This window comes from Sinocyclocheilus grahami, unplaced genomic scaffold (assembly GCF_001515645.1).
Source record: "Sinocyclocheilus grahami isolate Dianchi unplaced genomic scaffold, SAMN03320097.WGS_v1.1 scaffold2.1, whole genome shotgun sequence".
NCBI lineage: Eukaryota > Metazoa > Chordata > Actinopteri > Cypriniformes > Cyprinidae > Sinocyclocheilus > Sinocyclocheilus grahami.
In genome coordinates, this window is record NW_015505181.1 from 1,842,621 (window position 1) to 1,857,723 (window position 15,103).

The 15,103-nt window shown below is 37.5% G+C and overlaps 1 protein-coding gene across 1 annotated transcript in view; it reads left to right on the forward strand.

The window, feature by feature from the left end:
• LOC107553225 (plasma membrane calcium-transporting ATPase 1-like) overlaps nucleotides 1-6,739 on the forward strand; it is a 157,055-nt gene extending 150,316 nt beyond the window's left edge. Inside the window, exon 30 of the mRNA XM_016235425.1 lies at nucleotides 4,833-6,739. Coding sequence (XP_016090911.1) covers nucleotides 4,833-5,075 — 243 coding nt within the window. The 3' untranslated portion in view covers nucleotides 5,076-6,739. The remainder of the gene's footprint in view (nucleotides 1-4,832) is intronic.
• The last annotated feature ends 8,364 nt before the right edge of the window (nucleotides 6,740-15,103 follow it).

Below are 15,103 nucleotides of genomic sequence, written 5' to 3' on the forward strand. Positions count from 1 at the left end.
TTATATATATATATATATATATATATATATATATATTTAATTATTATTATTTATTTTGTTTTTCAAATTAAATGTTTTGAATTTTTTTAAAATAATTTTAGGTTTAATTTATTACTATTTACTATTTATTTATTCCTATTTGAGATTTGATTCATTTTTATTTTTTTATTTAGTCAATTTAATAATTTAACAGTAATTGTATTGGTTCAACTTAAACTTATTCCATTTAGTTAGCAAGGCAAAATTTTACATGATCTATTTCTATATTTTTACCCATCAAATATTTATATTTTCTTTTAATTCAGCTTTATTTCAATTGAGTCAAATAGTTATTAATAGTTTTAGTTACAATAACAACTAATAATAACCTTGGTTTCGAATATAATAAGAATGTGCAATATTTAGCTCCCAGCTTTATGTGCAACATCATTACAATTATAAACATGAATTGAGGATTTGTTAGTAAAGGAACATATAGATTTGATAATGGTGTATCGAATGCACATATGAGCCCTACACCCTTTAAGTGTTCACTTAAAGTGCTCTGCACCCCAGAGTAGAGGTCATAGTGATGCTTCCCTTTCTCTCTTCCCCTGGCTCACTCCCTCTAATTTTAACACCAGGCCTCTCCCTTTTTTCACAACTGCTTTCACACACTTTTCTCTGTCTTTCTTTCTCTCTCTCCTTCCTTTGCAGCCCCACTCTCACTCTCATGCTTTCAGCCCCCTCATCACACTCTTGTGTCTTCTGCTCTGACACGTTATACTCTGTCTCCATCTCTCTTCATTGATATTCTAGAAGGAACTGAGTCATGGGTTGTTTTTTCCTGCCTTCCTTATTTAGGTTGCATCACTAGTGCTTTTTGCATTACACATCTGAAAGTTTGTGTTCACACACAAGGCAGATATAGGGTCAGAGTGTTCATTTCACCATAGATGGGAATGATCCAAATATACAGACAGCTGGTAGGAAATTAAAGGTTCAATCATTTTTAAAATAACCATGTGAAAATGGACAGATGTAGTCCAGCTATATCCTGCCAAGCAATGCATTAAAATGTCTACCGGGTTTTTCTATCTTGTACAGAAATGTGAAATGTTCAGAGTGGTTTTTAGTGTCGATATGCAGTGGCTAGGGCAGTGTTAGGTGGTAGGCTCAAATCAGACTATGTGAGAATTAAAAAATAATTAATTAAATGCATATTAATAGTAGTAGTGTTATTGCTCGACCATATGGTTATAATAATAACCATAATAACCAATTATTATTGTCACCGTACATGTGAGCACTTATTTTGTACCATAGGAATATAATTTGTCATCTTTTGTCTAAAGTCATCTTTTTAGTCATCCAAATTAGTGATTCAAGACCAGCTCTGTAAGAAATTATGAGGAGAGACTAGATGCTTCACAAATGTCTTCAGCCTGCTGTTCCTGCATTTTTCACAGGCTGATGGAATTTAGTATTTAGAACTTAGCAGACATTCATTTTACACATTCGGTCCCTCTGATCCCTTCCTCTCTCTTCTGTGTTTTGTTTTGCGCTCTGCTATTTTAAACTAAAGCAAAAATAGTTAGCCTGATTAAAATAAAGGCTGTCTTCCAGCATGCAGTGAGATCAGTTTCTGTGATCACAACATAGTCAAGCACTTTGACATGATGTGACATCCAGCTTGGTTTTATGTGCAAGGATTTCTCTGGCTTGGAGGAGAAAATTGGGAGAAAAAGCATGACCAACATAGCTGCATGGTACAAGAATTTAAACCTGAGAAATAAACAGGGATAGAACAGACTAAGCCACTGCTGATTGGCTGAGCTGACAGGGCAGAGGGTTCTTCAGACGTGTTTAGGGCCTTTCGCACCACTTTAGTTCCAGAACTAAATGTACAGTACTAAAGTACTGGGACGATTTTGCGGGAACTATTTCTCAGTACTATTTAAAGGGTTGCATTCGCACCGACAGTGTGTACTAAGAAGTGACGTAAGCCGGTCGACAATGTCGTCATTTGTGCGTGGCGTTCAAAAACGGAAACAACGAAGAACAACATTAACAACAGGAGGATGGAGAACACTGTGATCGGAGCTGTGTTTTTGTTGTGTCTTGCGGGTTTCACAATAATAGACATGGAATGTCGACGTATACGTAAAGCGATTGAAAGAACGGAAAGGAGGACTAAGAATCTCCAACGACAACTGGCAGTGCTACATTTGCTACAAGTGCCTGCACTTCAGCGTCCGTCCATCTATCGCTGTTCTCCATACTTGCGAAATAAATTGACACAATATTTACAGTATGTTTACACAGCATTTTAAATCATGGCGGGTGAGGGCGTTTTCATACACGTTTGACCAATCAATGTCTACTTACGTCGCGATTTGTACCAGTTGTGCTGGTTAGACCCTGCTCCTGAGTAGGAGCTAATTTGGTTGTGGAAAAAGGCTGTCCGGTACTAAAATCGCACCCAGTTCCGGCGGTGTGAAAACGCCAAAAAGTGGGTAGTTCCACAATTAGTTCTGGTACTATGAAAAGGTTCCCGCGGTGCGAAAGGCCCTCTTGTTACCATGGGCTCCATGTGGGGAAAATCCTCCAGACCCTTGCAAAACAAGTTACACCAATTCACATTTGTCTTTATGGTTCTTCTCAAGTTGAAGCCATAAAAATTGCAAGAGAGCAAGATTAGTTTCTGACGTTTTACCACAGCGCAGAGAGTCTCTGAAAGACCAAGAGCATATGTTTTGAAGGACTGGGTGCACATACTATGCATTTTAATGCTATCTACTTGTATTCCTAAGAGTTTATATTTTGAGGGAAAAAATCCTCCTTCCACTTTACCGTTTGGATTTGTCCTAAGTAGGCCTGTGCAAAAAAATCGAATGCGATTTTCATGCGCATCTCGTCAGTAAAGCCGCTTCTGGTGATTAGTAGTAAATCTCCAGCACGTGCTTTCAGATGGAGCGGCATTTACTACACAGAGCCGTAGTTCACTGACAAGCTCCCCCAAAATCGACAATGAATTGCCTGCTATTTTGAACGCGATTTTGTGTAGCTTGTCAGTGATCTACGGCTCTGTGTAGTAAATGCCGCTCCATCTGAAAGCACGTGCTGGAGATTTACTACTAATCACCAGAAGTGGCTTTACTGACGAGATGTGCATGAAAATCGCATTTGATTTTTTTGCCCAGCCCTAGTCCTAAGTAAACATTAAAAACAGCCATGTGCTTACCACAAAATTCAAATTGATATAAAATAAAATAGTATAATATAATAAATAAAATAAATGACATCCTCAGGCAGAGAAAATGGTAACTTGACTGTAGTACCGGCCAAGGATCAATCTTCACCACGCACAATGGCCACAAAACTACCTGACAAATTGTCCTGTTTGCATTCCTGCATGTAAAGCAGCATACCTCTCGGATGTCCTCTCTATTGATCTGAATATTAAGTCTTTAGACTTCCTGGCATTAAAAGCTTTAAGTGTGTATTCATGTTTGTGTTTCACTTATTTGACAGCATCTTCTCTGTTCTCTCTCTACCTCTTGACAGTTCTTCTCTTCTCCATGCCTTCTTGATTTCACCCTGTAGCAAATCAGCTCATGGGAAATATGAATAATTAACCATAACTAGTTATAATTAACTATTCATATTTTAGATCCACTGTAGATATTTAGCTGACCACTCAGGGTCAACCGTCTTGTCAATTCTAAGAACGTTAATTTCCTGGTTAAAGGAAATAACCTTCTTACTGTACACTGGTCTTACCTCAAGCAAAAAATTTAATTGAAAAAGAAAGTAGTCCATGAGACTGTCTAAAGCCATGCAGTATGTGGTTGTTCAAAAATCAATTGTTGTTCAAAATAATTTCCCCTTTGGAATCCCACTTTTAACCAGCATTTGCCTTCTATTAAAAATGTACACTTTTAGATGAGTTGAGCCATGTTTGGTGCCCATTGCGTTGCAACAAGTAAATAATCTATTAAAAATGTATTAAAATCTCCTCAGCATTACTTTGATTAATTCAAACTAAAATAAATTAAAAGCAATTGTTTTTATTCTGAAGTAAACTTTTTATAAACCCAGTTTGACTTTGTGGATGAAGTGTAGAGTCATTTTAGTGACACCAGATGTCATTTAATACTTGCTATAGTAATTCACACAATCGGGTTGTTTCTTGCCGTGGTTGAAGACAAACGTTTGTATGAAAGCTTGAGTTAGCAGCAGTAACTTCCTTTCCTTTCCTCCCTGAATGTAATGTGATTTGGCACCTTTTTTTTTTTTTTTGCGGTTTTACAGAATACTCTGCGGTTGACAGTTTCTACCAGTTTAGCGTTCAAACTGCTGTATCGCCCACCCCTATTGACAGGCCTTCATAAACCCAAAATGGATGCTGAACATCTGCCATTTTTGACTCCTAAATAGCTTATTGAACAAACATCAGTTGCATGTCCGTCTCGTCTTGCAGTGTTTCTGTGATTGTGGTCATTTTGTTTGGAACGTTTTGAAGCTTGTGATTGATATGGATGTGTCCCACTTACGGTTTTATGCTGTGCCTGATTTCCTCATTCACTTGCCCCAAATACAAAATTGCATCACAGTCGTGGTTTTTCATTTTATCCCTGTTTCTCTATTCAATGTTCTGTGCTGTTATTTTTGTGTTGGTTTTTATTTGTTTGTTTGATATTTCATAAGGAGCTTGAGTGCTATTGTGGAAATGAAATCATCTCCCACCACTGACCATATTTTTGTTCCCCTCCAGATCCAGTGCATCCCGCCCTGAAGCAGACACCACACGATACAATCCCACTAATTCCTCCTTGCCTTTTTCTCTCCAGATTAAGGTGGTGAATGCATTCCGCAGCTCCTTATACGAGGGCCTAGAGAAGCCAGAATCCAGAAGCTCCATCCATAACTTCATGTCCCACCCTGAGTTTGTACCCCTCTCCGAGGAGGAACCCCGCGTGCCCACGATAGACGAGGGCTGTGTAGAGATTGAGCACCTCCCCTCCTCTTCCAGAAATGGAGGTGGCGGCGAACCCCCGGACCGCTCTCTTCACAGCTATGAATTCACCGTGTGACCCTCCCATCATTCTCCACTGCAACTGCCCCAAAATCATTATTTTTTGTTTTATTTCGTTGTGTTTTTAAAACCTGTGCACCACTCCTCCGGTGGAGCCCTGCTGATGCACATCTAAGAGACAGCAGCACTTACAGCGGCCGATGGGGCGACTACGATCCCTTTCGCCTCTCCTCCATCCTCCCCACCCCTCTGCCCCTATCAACTTGCACTGTGTCGGCGACAGCAGCGCTCTGTAAGTACATGCGGCTGTGTTGCAGCCCATGTGACATATGGCCTAACTTACACACTAGAGGGTGACACTGTGGCAAATATCCTCTCTCAGCCTGTCACTGGCATCTCTTCTACAGTTGTGATTTTTCTCATTTTTATATTGTCACATCTCTGGTCTTGTGTAATGCTGTAATAATTTTTGTTATTTGTCCCAGGACTCTCAGTTACATAGTTTTTGTTTTGTTTTTTTGCTGATACAGCCGATTATATTCATGCACTCAGTTGCTGTTTGAATAGATTTCTCTCTTTTTTTCTCTCTCTTGATTTGCTCTGTTTTAAGGTGGATTGAAAAACATGGCAGTGAAGCTACCTATGTTCTTTTAGTTTTTAAAATTTATTTTATGCTCTAATGGATGTTTTAAGTAGTTCAGACACACTACATGTCATGTTTTCAGAGGTTGTCATACAATGCTGTTTGGCTCATTTTGGGTTTCCTGTCACTTTATATGTACAGATGTAAGGCTGCTATAGTGAACATTAGCAGAATAAAATACTATAATAAACTTATTTGATAGCTAGGAATACCTGATTGGCTCTTAAGGGGGCAGGGAGGGTCATCTTACACATCATCTCTTCGAAATCACACCCAGTGGGCATCTCTAGTCTCTTGTTAATGCTCATTTTCCTCAAAACAAATGCCCAGCTAATTGACCAAGTACTTTATCAAAGGTACAGCACCTCATCATAGTGTGCATGTATCTGTCTTTAGGTTCATCTGTGTCTGATTGTATGGGAATGGTAATTGTAATACTAATCTTTATGGGATAATGACTAATGAATAGGATTTTCCTTTTTCTTGTTTCCTCTTTCAGAAAAAAAATGCTATAGAAATGATTCTGTATGTGTGTACTTTCAAATCCAGTCTTTTTCTCGTCTCAGCTCTGCAGTTAGGTGTTCTCCTTGTTATCTAACATCAGGCTGTGCTCCACATAAGCTCCAAGTTAAGCAGACGCCACTGGTAGAGCTCCAAAATCCCATCCCTGAACTTAGCCTGTGAGGGTAAAGATACTGCATGTAGTAAGCATGCTTTTGCTATTTAAAAAAAAGAGAGAAAGAAAACACTTAAACACACAAAAGTATGCGGCAAGGGCCTATTTTGGACCCTGTGAGCTCTGTTGAAACTTGGATGACAAACTATATTGGACTGTTTTCATAAGAGTGCGGCTTCAACGACATGTGCTTTTTATTAGCCGAAACATACTACTGCCATAGACTTGACCTTCTGCTCATACCAATTGATGGATTCCTCAAATTACACCTTTTTCTACTTGCTCAGAGCCATATTTTATAGATTGTTCTTTTATATCCCATCGTTTTTGCAGTTTATTTTGTATTTCCAACCAAATTCTAAAAACACACAGAGAGTCACTGCCTAAAGAAAAAAGGAAAAAACCCTAGATGGACCACTTTAATGTTTACGGAAAGGTTCCACAGCAGTCGGGTGAAGCTGCACTTCCCCCTACTGGCAGTTTTTGTTATTTCACTTAAGTGGAACATGGTATGTTATTGTGGGTAAGCATGCATGAATTTCATATAAAACTCAATGCTTTGTTCCTTTTTTTTTTTTTACAATTGTTCTGTATTTTTATATTAAGTACTTTTTAATATTTTGGAAAAATATATAAATATAGGTGTATAGGCCAGAGAGTTTGGTGACATGACAAATTAGCAAAATAAGCAGTTTAGTGTGTATATATATATATATATATATATATATATATAATGCGCCACGTTTGTAACCAAATGCGGTGTCAGATTCGATGTCCGAGCTGAGATAGTTACGTGTTTACTCTAAAGTCAAGGGGTCTGGTCGAGTTCTCAATTTAATGGCCTTATCCTGAATAGTGTACTCCAAATCTGCAGCCACAGGTTAATATGCTGGCTGTGCAAAGTCTTTAAAATAATATTATTTGCCACCTAATTGGAATCTATTGAACTACAGTTGAGAAATGTTAAGGGTTTTGAGGTTTTCAAACTCAATTTTTATGTTCTTTTAGACTGATAAAACATGATTTATTTTCTGAGATTTCTGTATCACCCATTAAAGTGGCAAAGTGGTGGCTATGGAAAATAGAGATCATTACGTATTCTCTGTGTTGTCATCATTTTAACTTTGATTTGTCTTTGTGAAAACATTTTTGTCATATGCAGCTCTGGATATAAATTAAGCATACATTCTGTATGTTACACGAAAGTACAAATGCATTTTACTTCATGTGGAAGCAGTCAAACAGTTTCCAGTTAGAGCTTTATATAAATTCTGCCACAGTGTTGCTTTGTACAGTCAGTTCTGACTTATGTCTTTGTTCTTGTTCATTTGGAATAACTTATAACTGGATTTCATCCTTATTTGGATATTTCTTTCCCATGAGAATCTAAAATATGCCCCTTAATTTTTTTTTTTCATTACTTGATCATAATGGATGCAGAAAAAGGGGGAATTGATCAAAGCTGTTGTCTTTAATTTTCTTTTCTGGTTCCCTTTAACAGCTCCTTAGAACCATTTCTGTTATTGCACATGTTTTTCTCTCTCGCATTGTGTAAACTGAGAATCGCTTCAAGGTGTCGTGCAATAACTTTGAATTTTAATGCATTACTACTCTACTGAAGTTGTCTGACAGTTCTTGTTTGCTTGGTTGGGGACGGGAGGAAATGATACACAACTGTAAATAAAAAAAAATTTGTTTTAAAACTGGAATATAACATTAAGTTGTAACCACTTATTTTGCATATATTTAGTCCAATTACATCTGATGTTGAGTGAAATGAAAATTGTATTTGATTGCGGGGAAAGCAGTCAATAGAACATCCGATTTCTGTAATTCATATGAAACACAGTAATATACACTGGTGTTATTTTTGTATAAACATAATATCATCTATGTGGCATGCATTACTTATAAACAAATTGGTGGTTCAAAGCAATATGTACAACCTGGTGCGATTGATATTTTTAGTGTCCTGTGTAGCTTAAACCACACTGTACTTGGGGAAAAAACTGCATTGGAAAAAAGTCATAATTGTTCAATATACGTATGTGTTCAATGTTCTGCATGATTACATATGGAATGAGGCGTCCCCAGATGTTTGCTTGTTTCTAGAATGAATGTGACAAACACGCTCACACATCAATAGACTCTGCAAAGGAAGCACACACTGACTCGACACTGTTTTCGTGAAGAATGTTCTGTACTGCGGAGATGAAAGAGTCTCGTTTCTTGTCTAGACGTCATGAGAGAGCACTACTCCATTACATTTCCTAATTACTGGGGTGTGGGAATTGGGGAATAACTGCCAGAGTATGTGCTTGAACGATCTCTAGTCTTTTTACCAGTTACGCTTCGCTTTGGCTTCGTTTCGTTACTTTTATAGCCACAAGCCATGGCTGTCGATTGAACTGCTTAATTGCAGAGTGGTACGAGCTTTGATGTTCCATCACCTGATTGTGTGGGTTACCAACTCCATCCAGAAAGCTCCCTCTCATCCATGCATGATCCATCAAAGATGAAAGACGTTTTCAAGGTAGGCAACAGTCGTTCTTGAGTCCCCATCTCACTTTCCTGATATGCACTGATTCCCTTTACTCTCTTTATTCCTACCCTTTGCATCTATTTGAGGGCTTTGAGAGAGAGAGCATTGTTTTATAATCTTATACAAGGTAGGTTTAGTTACTTACATTAGTCAATGAATGTGTAGTCTTAACAAATCAAGTCTTATTTATTAATGCATGGGAAATACACTCTTAAAATTAGGATCTTTATTGGCATCTATGGTTCCATGACGAACTGTTAACATCCGTGGAATCTTTCCATTCTGCAAAAGGTTCTTTAGATTGAAGTGTTCTTTATACTAAGAGGCCGTTCACACAGAATGCAATTTTTCCCCCCCATTCCACTACACTAAATTCCATCGTTTTTGTATGTAAACGTTAGACGGCATTATAAAAATGTAGTGCTCAAGTTAGTCAAGTAAGAGGCCTTGCATTTTTCTCCATTCCACTGCTAGTGTCTCACGGTTTTCAAAGCTAAAACGCATTCTGTGGGAAAGGCCCCTAAGACAAAAAATGTTTTTTCTAAGAACTGTTCACTGAAAGGTTCTTCAGGAAACCCATATTGGTAATTCTATGGAATCGGTGTGAAAACGCCATTTTGCAACCTTTATTTTTAAGAGTGTTGATTATAGCATATTTCCATTTATTCCTGTTTTTTTTCTTTGTTTTGTTTCTTGTCATTAATGACTTAAGCTATTAAAAGCTTAAGTCAAAAGGTTTCTGTGTTACTTTTAGTACTTTTACTGAACAAGATCTCTTTGAAGGACAAGGGCTTTGCATAGTGAGGGACAAAATGTTGGGGGAAAAAATCTGTTTACAGTCACTTTACAGAGACAGAAATGTAGTGTTTTGTGATTTTACATCTCTAGGATCACAGAAGTGCCAATGGACAACCTGCTCCACTGTGTCTGATTGATTTAGTCCCGAGTAATCAATTAAAAATGAGAAAACTGTCTTTGATCATTGGTTTTGGGAAAGTGTGGTGGCCTTAATTGATTCTAACTGAAAGTGAATCTTATTTGCATTTATTTGGAATAACTTCATTTAAAATGTTGATGGTGGATCTAAAAAGCCCAGTGTCCTGTCTGTTTACAGTCTCTTTGAGAATATGTGCTCAACTAATGTAATGTAGTTTTAAGGGCTATACAGTCACAGTAGGGGAATATACTGTTACTGAGAAGTTGTTTCAAAATGTTCTTGTTGGAAAGCACTTGGTTTGTTTTCCATTCAAGTGTGAGCTGAGCTCTTTTTGGTCCATGCTAAATTCATGTAAAGTTGACCCAGCTGTGTCAACCTTAATGCTGCATGAAAGGGAAAAATCTCCTTAAGCGGCTGAATTACCATTTCATTAATTGTCAATGTGCACTTGGAGTGAATAGTCGAGTGTGTTTTGGATTCAGACAACAAAGTGTGTGCATGTGTGTTGAACGGTGTCAGTCATGAACGGTGTCTGCAGTCAGTGTGCGTTTTAATTGGTGGAAAAAATAAAAATCCAGATTTTGTTGAGCCCTTCTTTCATTTAGCTTTTGTTAGAATCGTTATCTTGCTGAAATGTTAGTCCTGCTTGCTTCGAACTATGCAACAGATTAATTGGATTAAAATATGATTATTTATTTATTATTCTCAGCTGTCATAACAATGCTCTCTCTCCTTTTCCTTTCTTTATTTCCCTCTCTACGCTTGCTTTCCTTTGAAGTGAATTCAGTCATGCCCATATTTCATTATACTAACGCAAGTGTATTATCTATGTAATGTATGTGTGATGTGCACACATTCAAGTTTTCTTTAATGTTTTGTAATATATGATCATGTGGAATGCCTTGTTCTTTGTCCTGTCGTTTAAATCTAAAACAAAAATGAAAAAAGGATAATCAAGCGATTGAAGTCAGTTATTATATAAACTATATATACAAATCTATATATATAAATAAAGCCATTAGAGTTTGAAATACAATGAGGCTCATGTCCTTGTTTCTTGTGATTGTCATTTTTGACCTTTTTGTTTTGTTTTTAAACATTGTTTATTAAAGGATGAAAACGAGGCAAGGATGCCAATTTACAGCTGTGATTAGTTCTATTTCGAAACAGCTAGAAGAGTGCTACTGTAGAAACTATTCAAACTTTTTTTTTTGTCTGTCTGACTTCCTCACAGTGCACATAGAAAATGTATTGTATGTGTATGTAGTCTTATAAAAAAAAAGATATGATGGAAGATGCCCCCTTAATAACAATATGCATTTACTTTTAAAATGTAAACTATTTAGATTTAGTGTGTGTAGGATGATGATGTATCAGCCAATATGTTAAGGGAAATGACTTTTGATATCATTCTTAATATAATTGTGATTTTATGGGGTGGGGCATTACCCTATGTAAAACTAGAGATTAGCTTCTTTTTATTATACTGTACTACCTAATACGTGGATAATACACTAAAATATAATCTGCATAATATATATACAGTGGGTACGGAAAGTATTCAGACCCCCTTACATTTTTCACTCTTTGTTATATTGCAGCCATTTGCTAAAATCATTTAAGTTAATTTTTTTTCCTCATTAATGTACACACAGCACCCCATATTGACAGAAAAACACAGAATTGTTGACATTTATGCAGATTTATTAAAAAAGAAAAACTGAAATATCACATGGTCCTAAATATTCAGACCCTTTGCTTAAATGATTTTAGCAAATGGCTGCAATATAACAAAGAGTGAAAAATTTAAGGGGGGATACTTTCCGTACCCACTGTATATATAATATAGGGTTCCTGCTCACCTATCTGGGGTTCCATCGAAACATGAAGTGAATCTTTTCAAAGTTCGCCAAAAAAAAAAAAAGAAGTGATATAGCTGCGTTTCCGTCACTGATAATATTATATCATATATATATATATATACTTAAAAATCCTACAATGTGATTTTCTGGATTTTTTTTCTCATTTTGTCTCTCATAGTTGAGGTATACCTATGATGAAAATTACAGGCCTCTCTCATCTTTTTAAGTGGGAGAACTTGCACAATTGGTGGCTGACTAAATACTTTTTTTCCCCACTGTATCATGTAATATCATTATATAGATAAAATGTTTCCATCAAGTTGTTCGAGTGGATGACGGTGGCATTGGTAACCTAGTAACCAACAGTTATGTAACCAATATTGTTACCAGCTGTGAATGCTTATTGGAATAATGTAGTGGGCAGCATCTGCTTGGGGGGAAAAAAGTATAGATGCTTCCTCATACGTTTTTCTTAACCAATTAAAATAAATTTCATATAAAATAATTAAGTACTATCCTGCAAACCATTACATGAAAAAATGTTTTCTCCAGTTGCTCTTTCTGTAGCGATTCTGCTGAAACTGTCGTTCATCTTTTTTGGAGTTGTCCATTTACAAAAAAATAAGAAAGATTACTGGCTTTCAGAGAAAAGGTAGGGGTGCAGTGGAGGGGAATGTACAATAAGCAAATGTGTTTAACCCGTTCCATTCCACCTCTGTCTCCTCCATGTCATACTGGACTATATATTACAGCCAATAAGGTGAGAAGAGAGTTGGAAACGCTAAACCAGAGAAAGTCTGCTGGACCAGATGGCATTGGTCCCCGTGTGCTGAGGGCCTGTGCTAGCCAGTTGTGTGGAGTACTTCAGCACCTCTTTAAATTGAGCTTGTACATTCAAAGAGTTCCAGTGCTATGGAAAACACTTTGTTTTATTCCAGTGCCTAAGAATAGGCATCCTATGGCACTCAATGACTACAGGCCTAACTTCCCACATAATAAAGGTCATGGAGAGACCTAGCGGTCCTGGCACACCTTGGGCTTAGTGCATCCATCACATGACCCCCTGCAGTTTGCAAACCAGCCCCAGGTGGGTGTGGAGGATGCAATAATATATCTGCTGCAGAAGGCATACTCCTCTTTGGACAGTTCCAACACCACAGTTCGTATCATGTTTTTTTATTTTTCCAGTGCGTTTAATACCATCCAGCCCAGCCTGTTGAAGGCAAAACTGGAAGATATGCAGGTGTATGCTTCCCTAGTCACTTGGATCCACAATTATCTAACGGGCAGACCACAGTTTGTGAGATTACAGAGTTGTGTGTCTGAACGTCTGATAAGTAACATCGGGGGCCCCCAGGGAACTGTGCTATATCCCTTCCTTTTCACAATATATACTGCAGACTTTAAGTCAGCAAAAATTTTCCGATGACACAGCCATAGTAAGCTGCGTGGAAAAAGGACAGGAGGAGTACAGAGACCTGGTTGACCGCTTTGTGAGGTGGTGTGGGGTAAATCACCTGCAGTTAAATGTGGCGAAGACAAAAGAGATGGTGGTAGATGTCATCAGTAATAAGTCTCCACCCTCTCCAGTCTGCATTGGGGGGACCAATGTGGAACTTGTGGAATCGTATAAGTACTTGGGTGTTCAATTGGACAACAAGTTGGAGTGGTCTACAAATACAGAGGCTGTTTATAAGAAGGCCCTGATGAGGCTCAGGTATTCAATGTGTGCAACAGGATACTCAAGATGTTCTATCAGACTGTTGTTGCAAGTACTGTCTTCTTTGCTGTGGTGTGTTGGGGCGCGGGCCTCAAAGCAAAGGACGTCAACAGACTAATCAAACTCATCAAAAAGGCTGAGTCTGTCATCGGCTTTGAGCACGTTACTTTGGAGGAAGTGGTAAGGGACAGAATGCTAGGAAAATTGTTGGCGATTATCGACAATGATTCTCAACTGATACTTCAAAATGCACATAAAAACAGGGTGATGGAAACATAGCTTATGAACGTGCCATAGTCCTGCTGCAGGGAGGCATGAGGAATGCAAATGTGGCCAGAGCAATGAACTGCAATAAATATGAAATAATTTCCTCTCAACAAAAACAGGTATCTGATGGGTTACAGGTCACTGTGGTGTCTGAACGCATATACATACATTAAACATTAACAGGCAGTAATATCTAAATATCCATATATGCAATACACCAAACAAAAATTACATTCAGAGGAAGAAAAAAAAACCCACTGGAAATCATCATGCAGACTTTGTATTTGTATATATATATATATATATTTCCTATATATAGGAAACACATTTATATTCAGAACAACGTCTGTTTTATTTTATATAGGCCTATATACTGTATATATAGGCCTATGTTAAAGTAGACTTGGTATTTATTTCAGAGAATGGATGGGGAATTGCAGTAAAGGTCATTATAGCGCCACCATAAGGCACAACCAATAACTTGGTTTCTTCTTGAATTGGAAAAAAAGGGAACTGGGTGTGAGGTGAGAGTAGGAGACTATATATATGGGTGCAGCTCAATAAATTAGAATGTCATGGAAAAGTTAATTTATTTCAGTAATTCAACTCAAATTGTGAAACTCGTGTATTAAATAAATTCAGTGCACACAGACTGCAGTATTTTAAGTCTTTGGTTCTTTTAATTGTGATGATTTTGGCTCACATTTAACAAAAACCCACCAATTCACTATCTCAACAAATTAGAATACTTCATAAGACCAATAAAAAAAAAACATTTTTAGTGAATTGTTGGCCTTCTGGAAAGTATGTTCATTTACTGTACATGTACTCAATACTTGGTAGGGGCTCTTTAATTACTGCCTCAATTCGGCGTGGCATGGAGGTGATCAGTTTGTGGCACTGCTGAGGTGGTATGGAAGCCCAGGTTTCTTTGACAGTGGCCTTCAGCTCATCTGCATTTTTTGGTCTCTTGTTTCTAATTTTCCTCTTGACAATGGCACTAGTAACATCAATTAGATTAGGAATGTGGCTGGATACTAGACTTACATGGAAAGAATAAATTGATAAGATAGTAAGTGTAAAAGAGTTCTAAATGTAATGAAATGTATGGCAGGACAAGAGTGGGGAGCAGATAGAGGGGCGCTTCAAACTGTTTATATAGCAATGATAAGAGCTGTGCTAGATTATGTAAGTATAGCATATGGGCTGGCTGCAAAATCTCAGTTAGAGAAATTGGACAGAATTCAAGCGCAAGCATTGAGAATTTGCTGTGGGGCATATCCAGCAACACCTATTGCAGCAATGAAAGTAGAGATAAATGAAATGCCACTTTATATTAGAAGGCAACAGTTAATGGCTGTATATTGGACAAATCTTAAGAGTCAGGATGAGGTACATCCAACAAAGAAAATACTAGGAATATGTTGGGAACAAGGAAT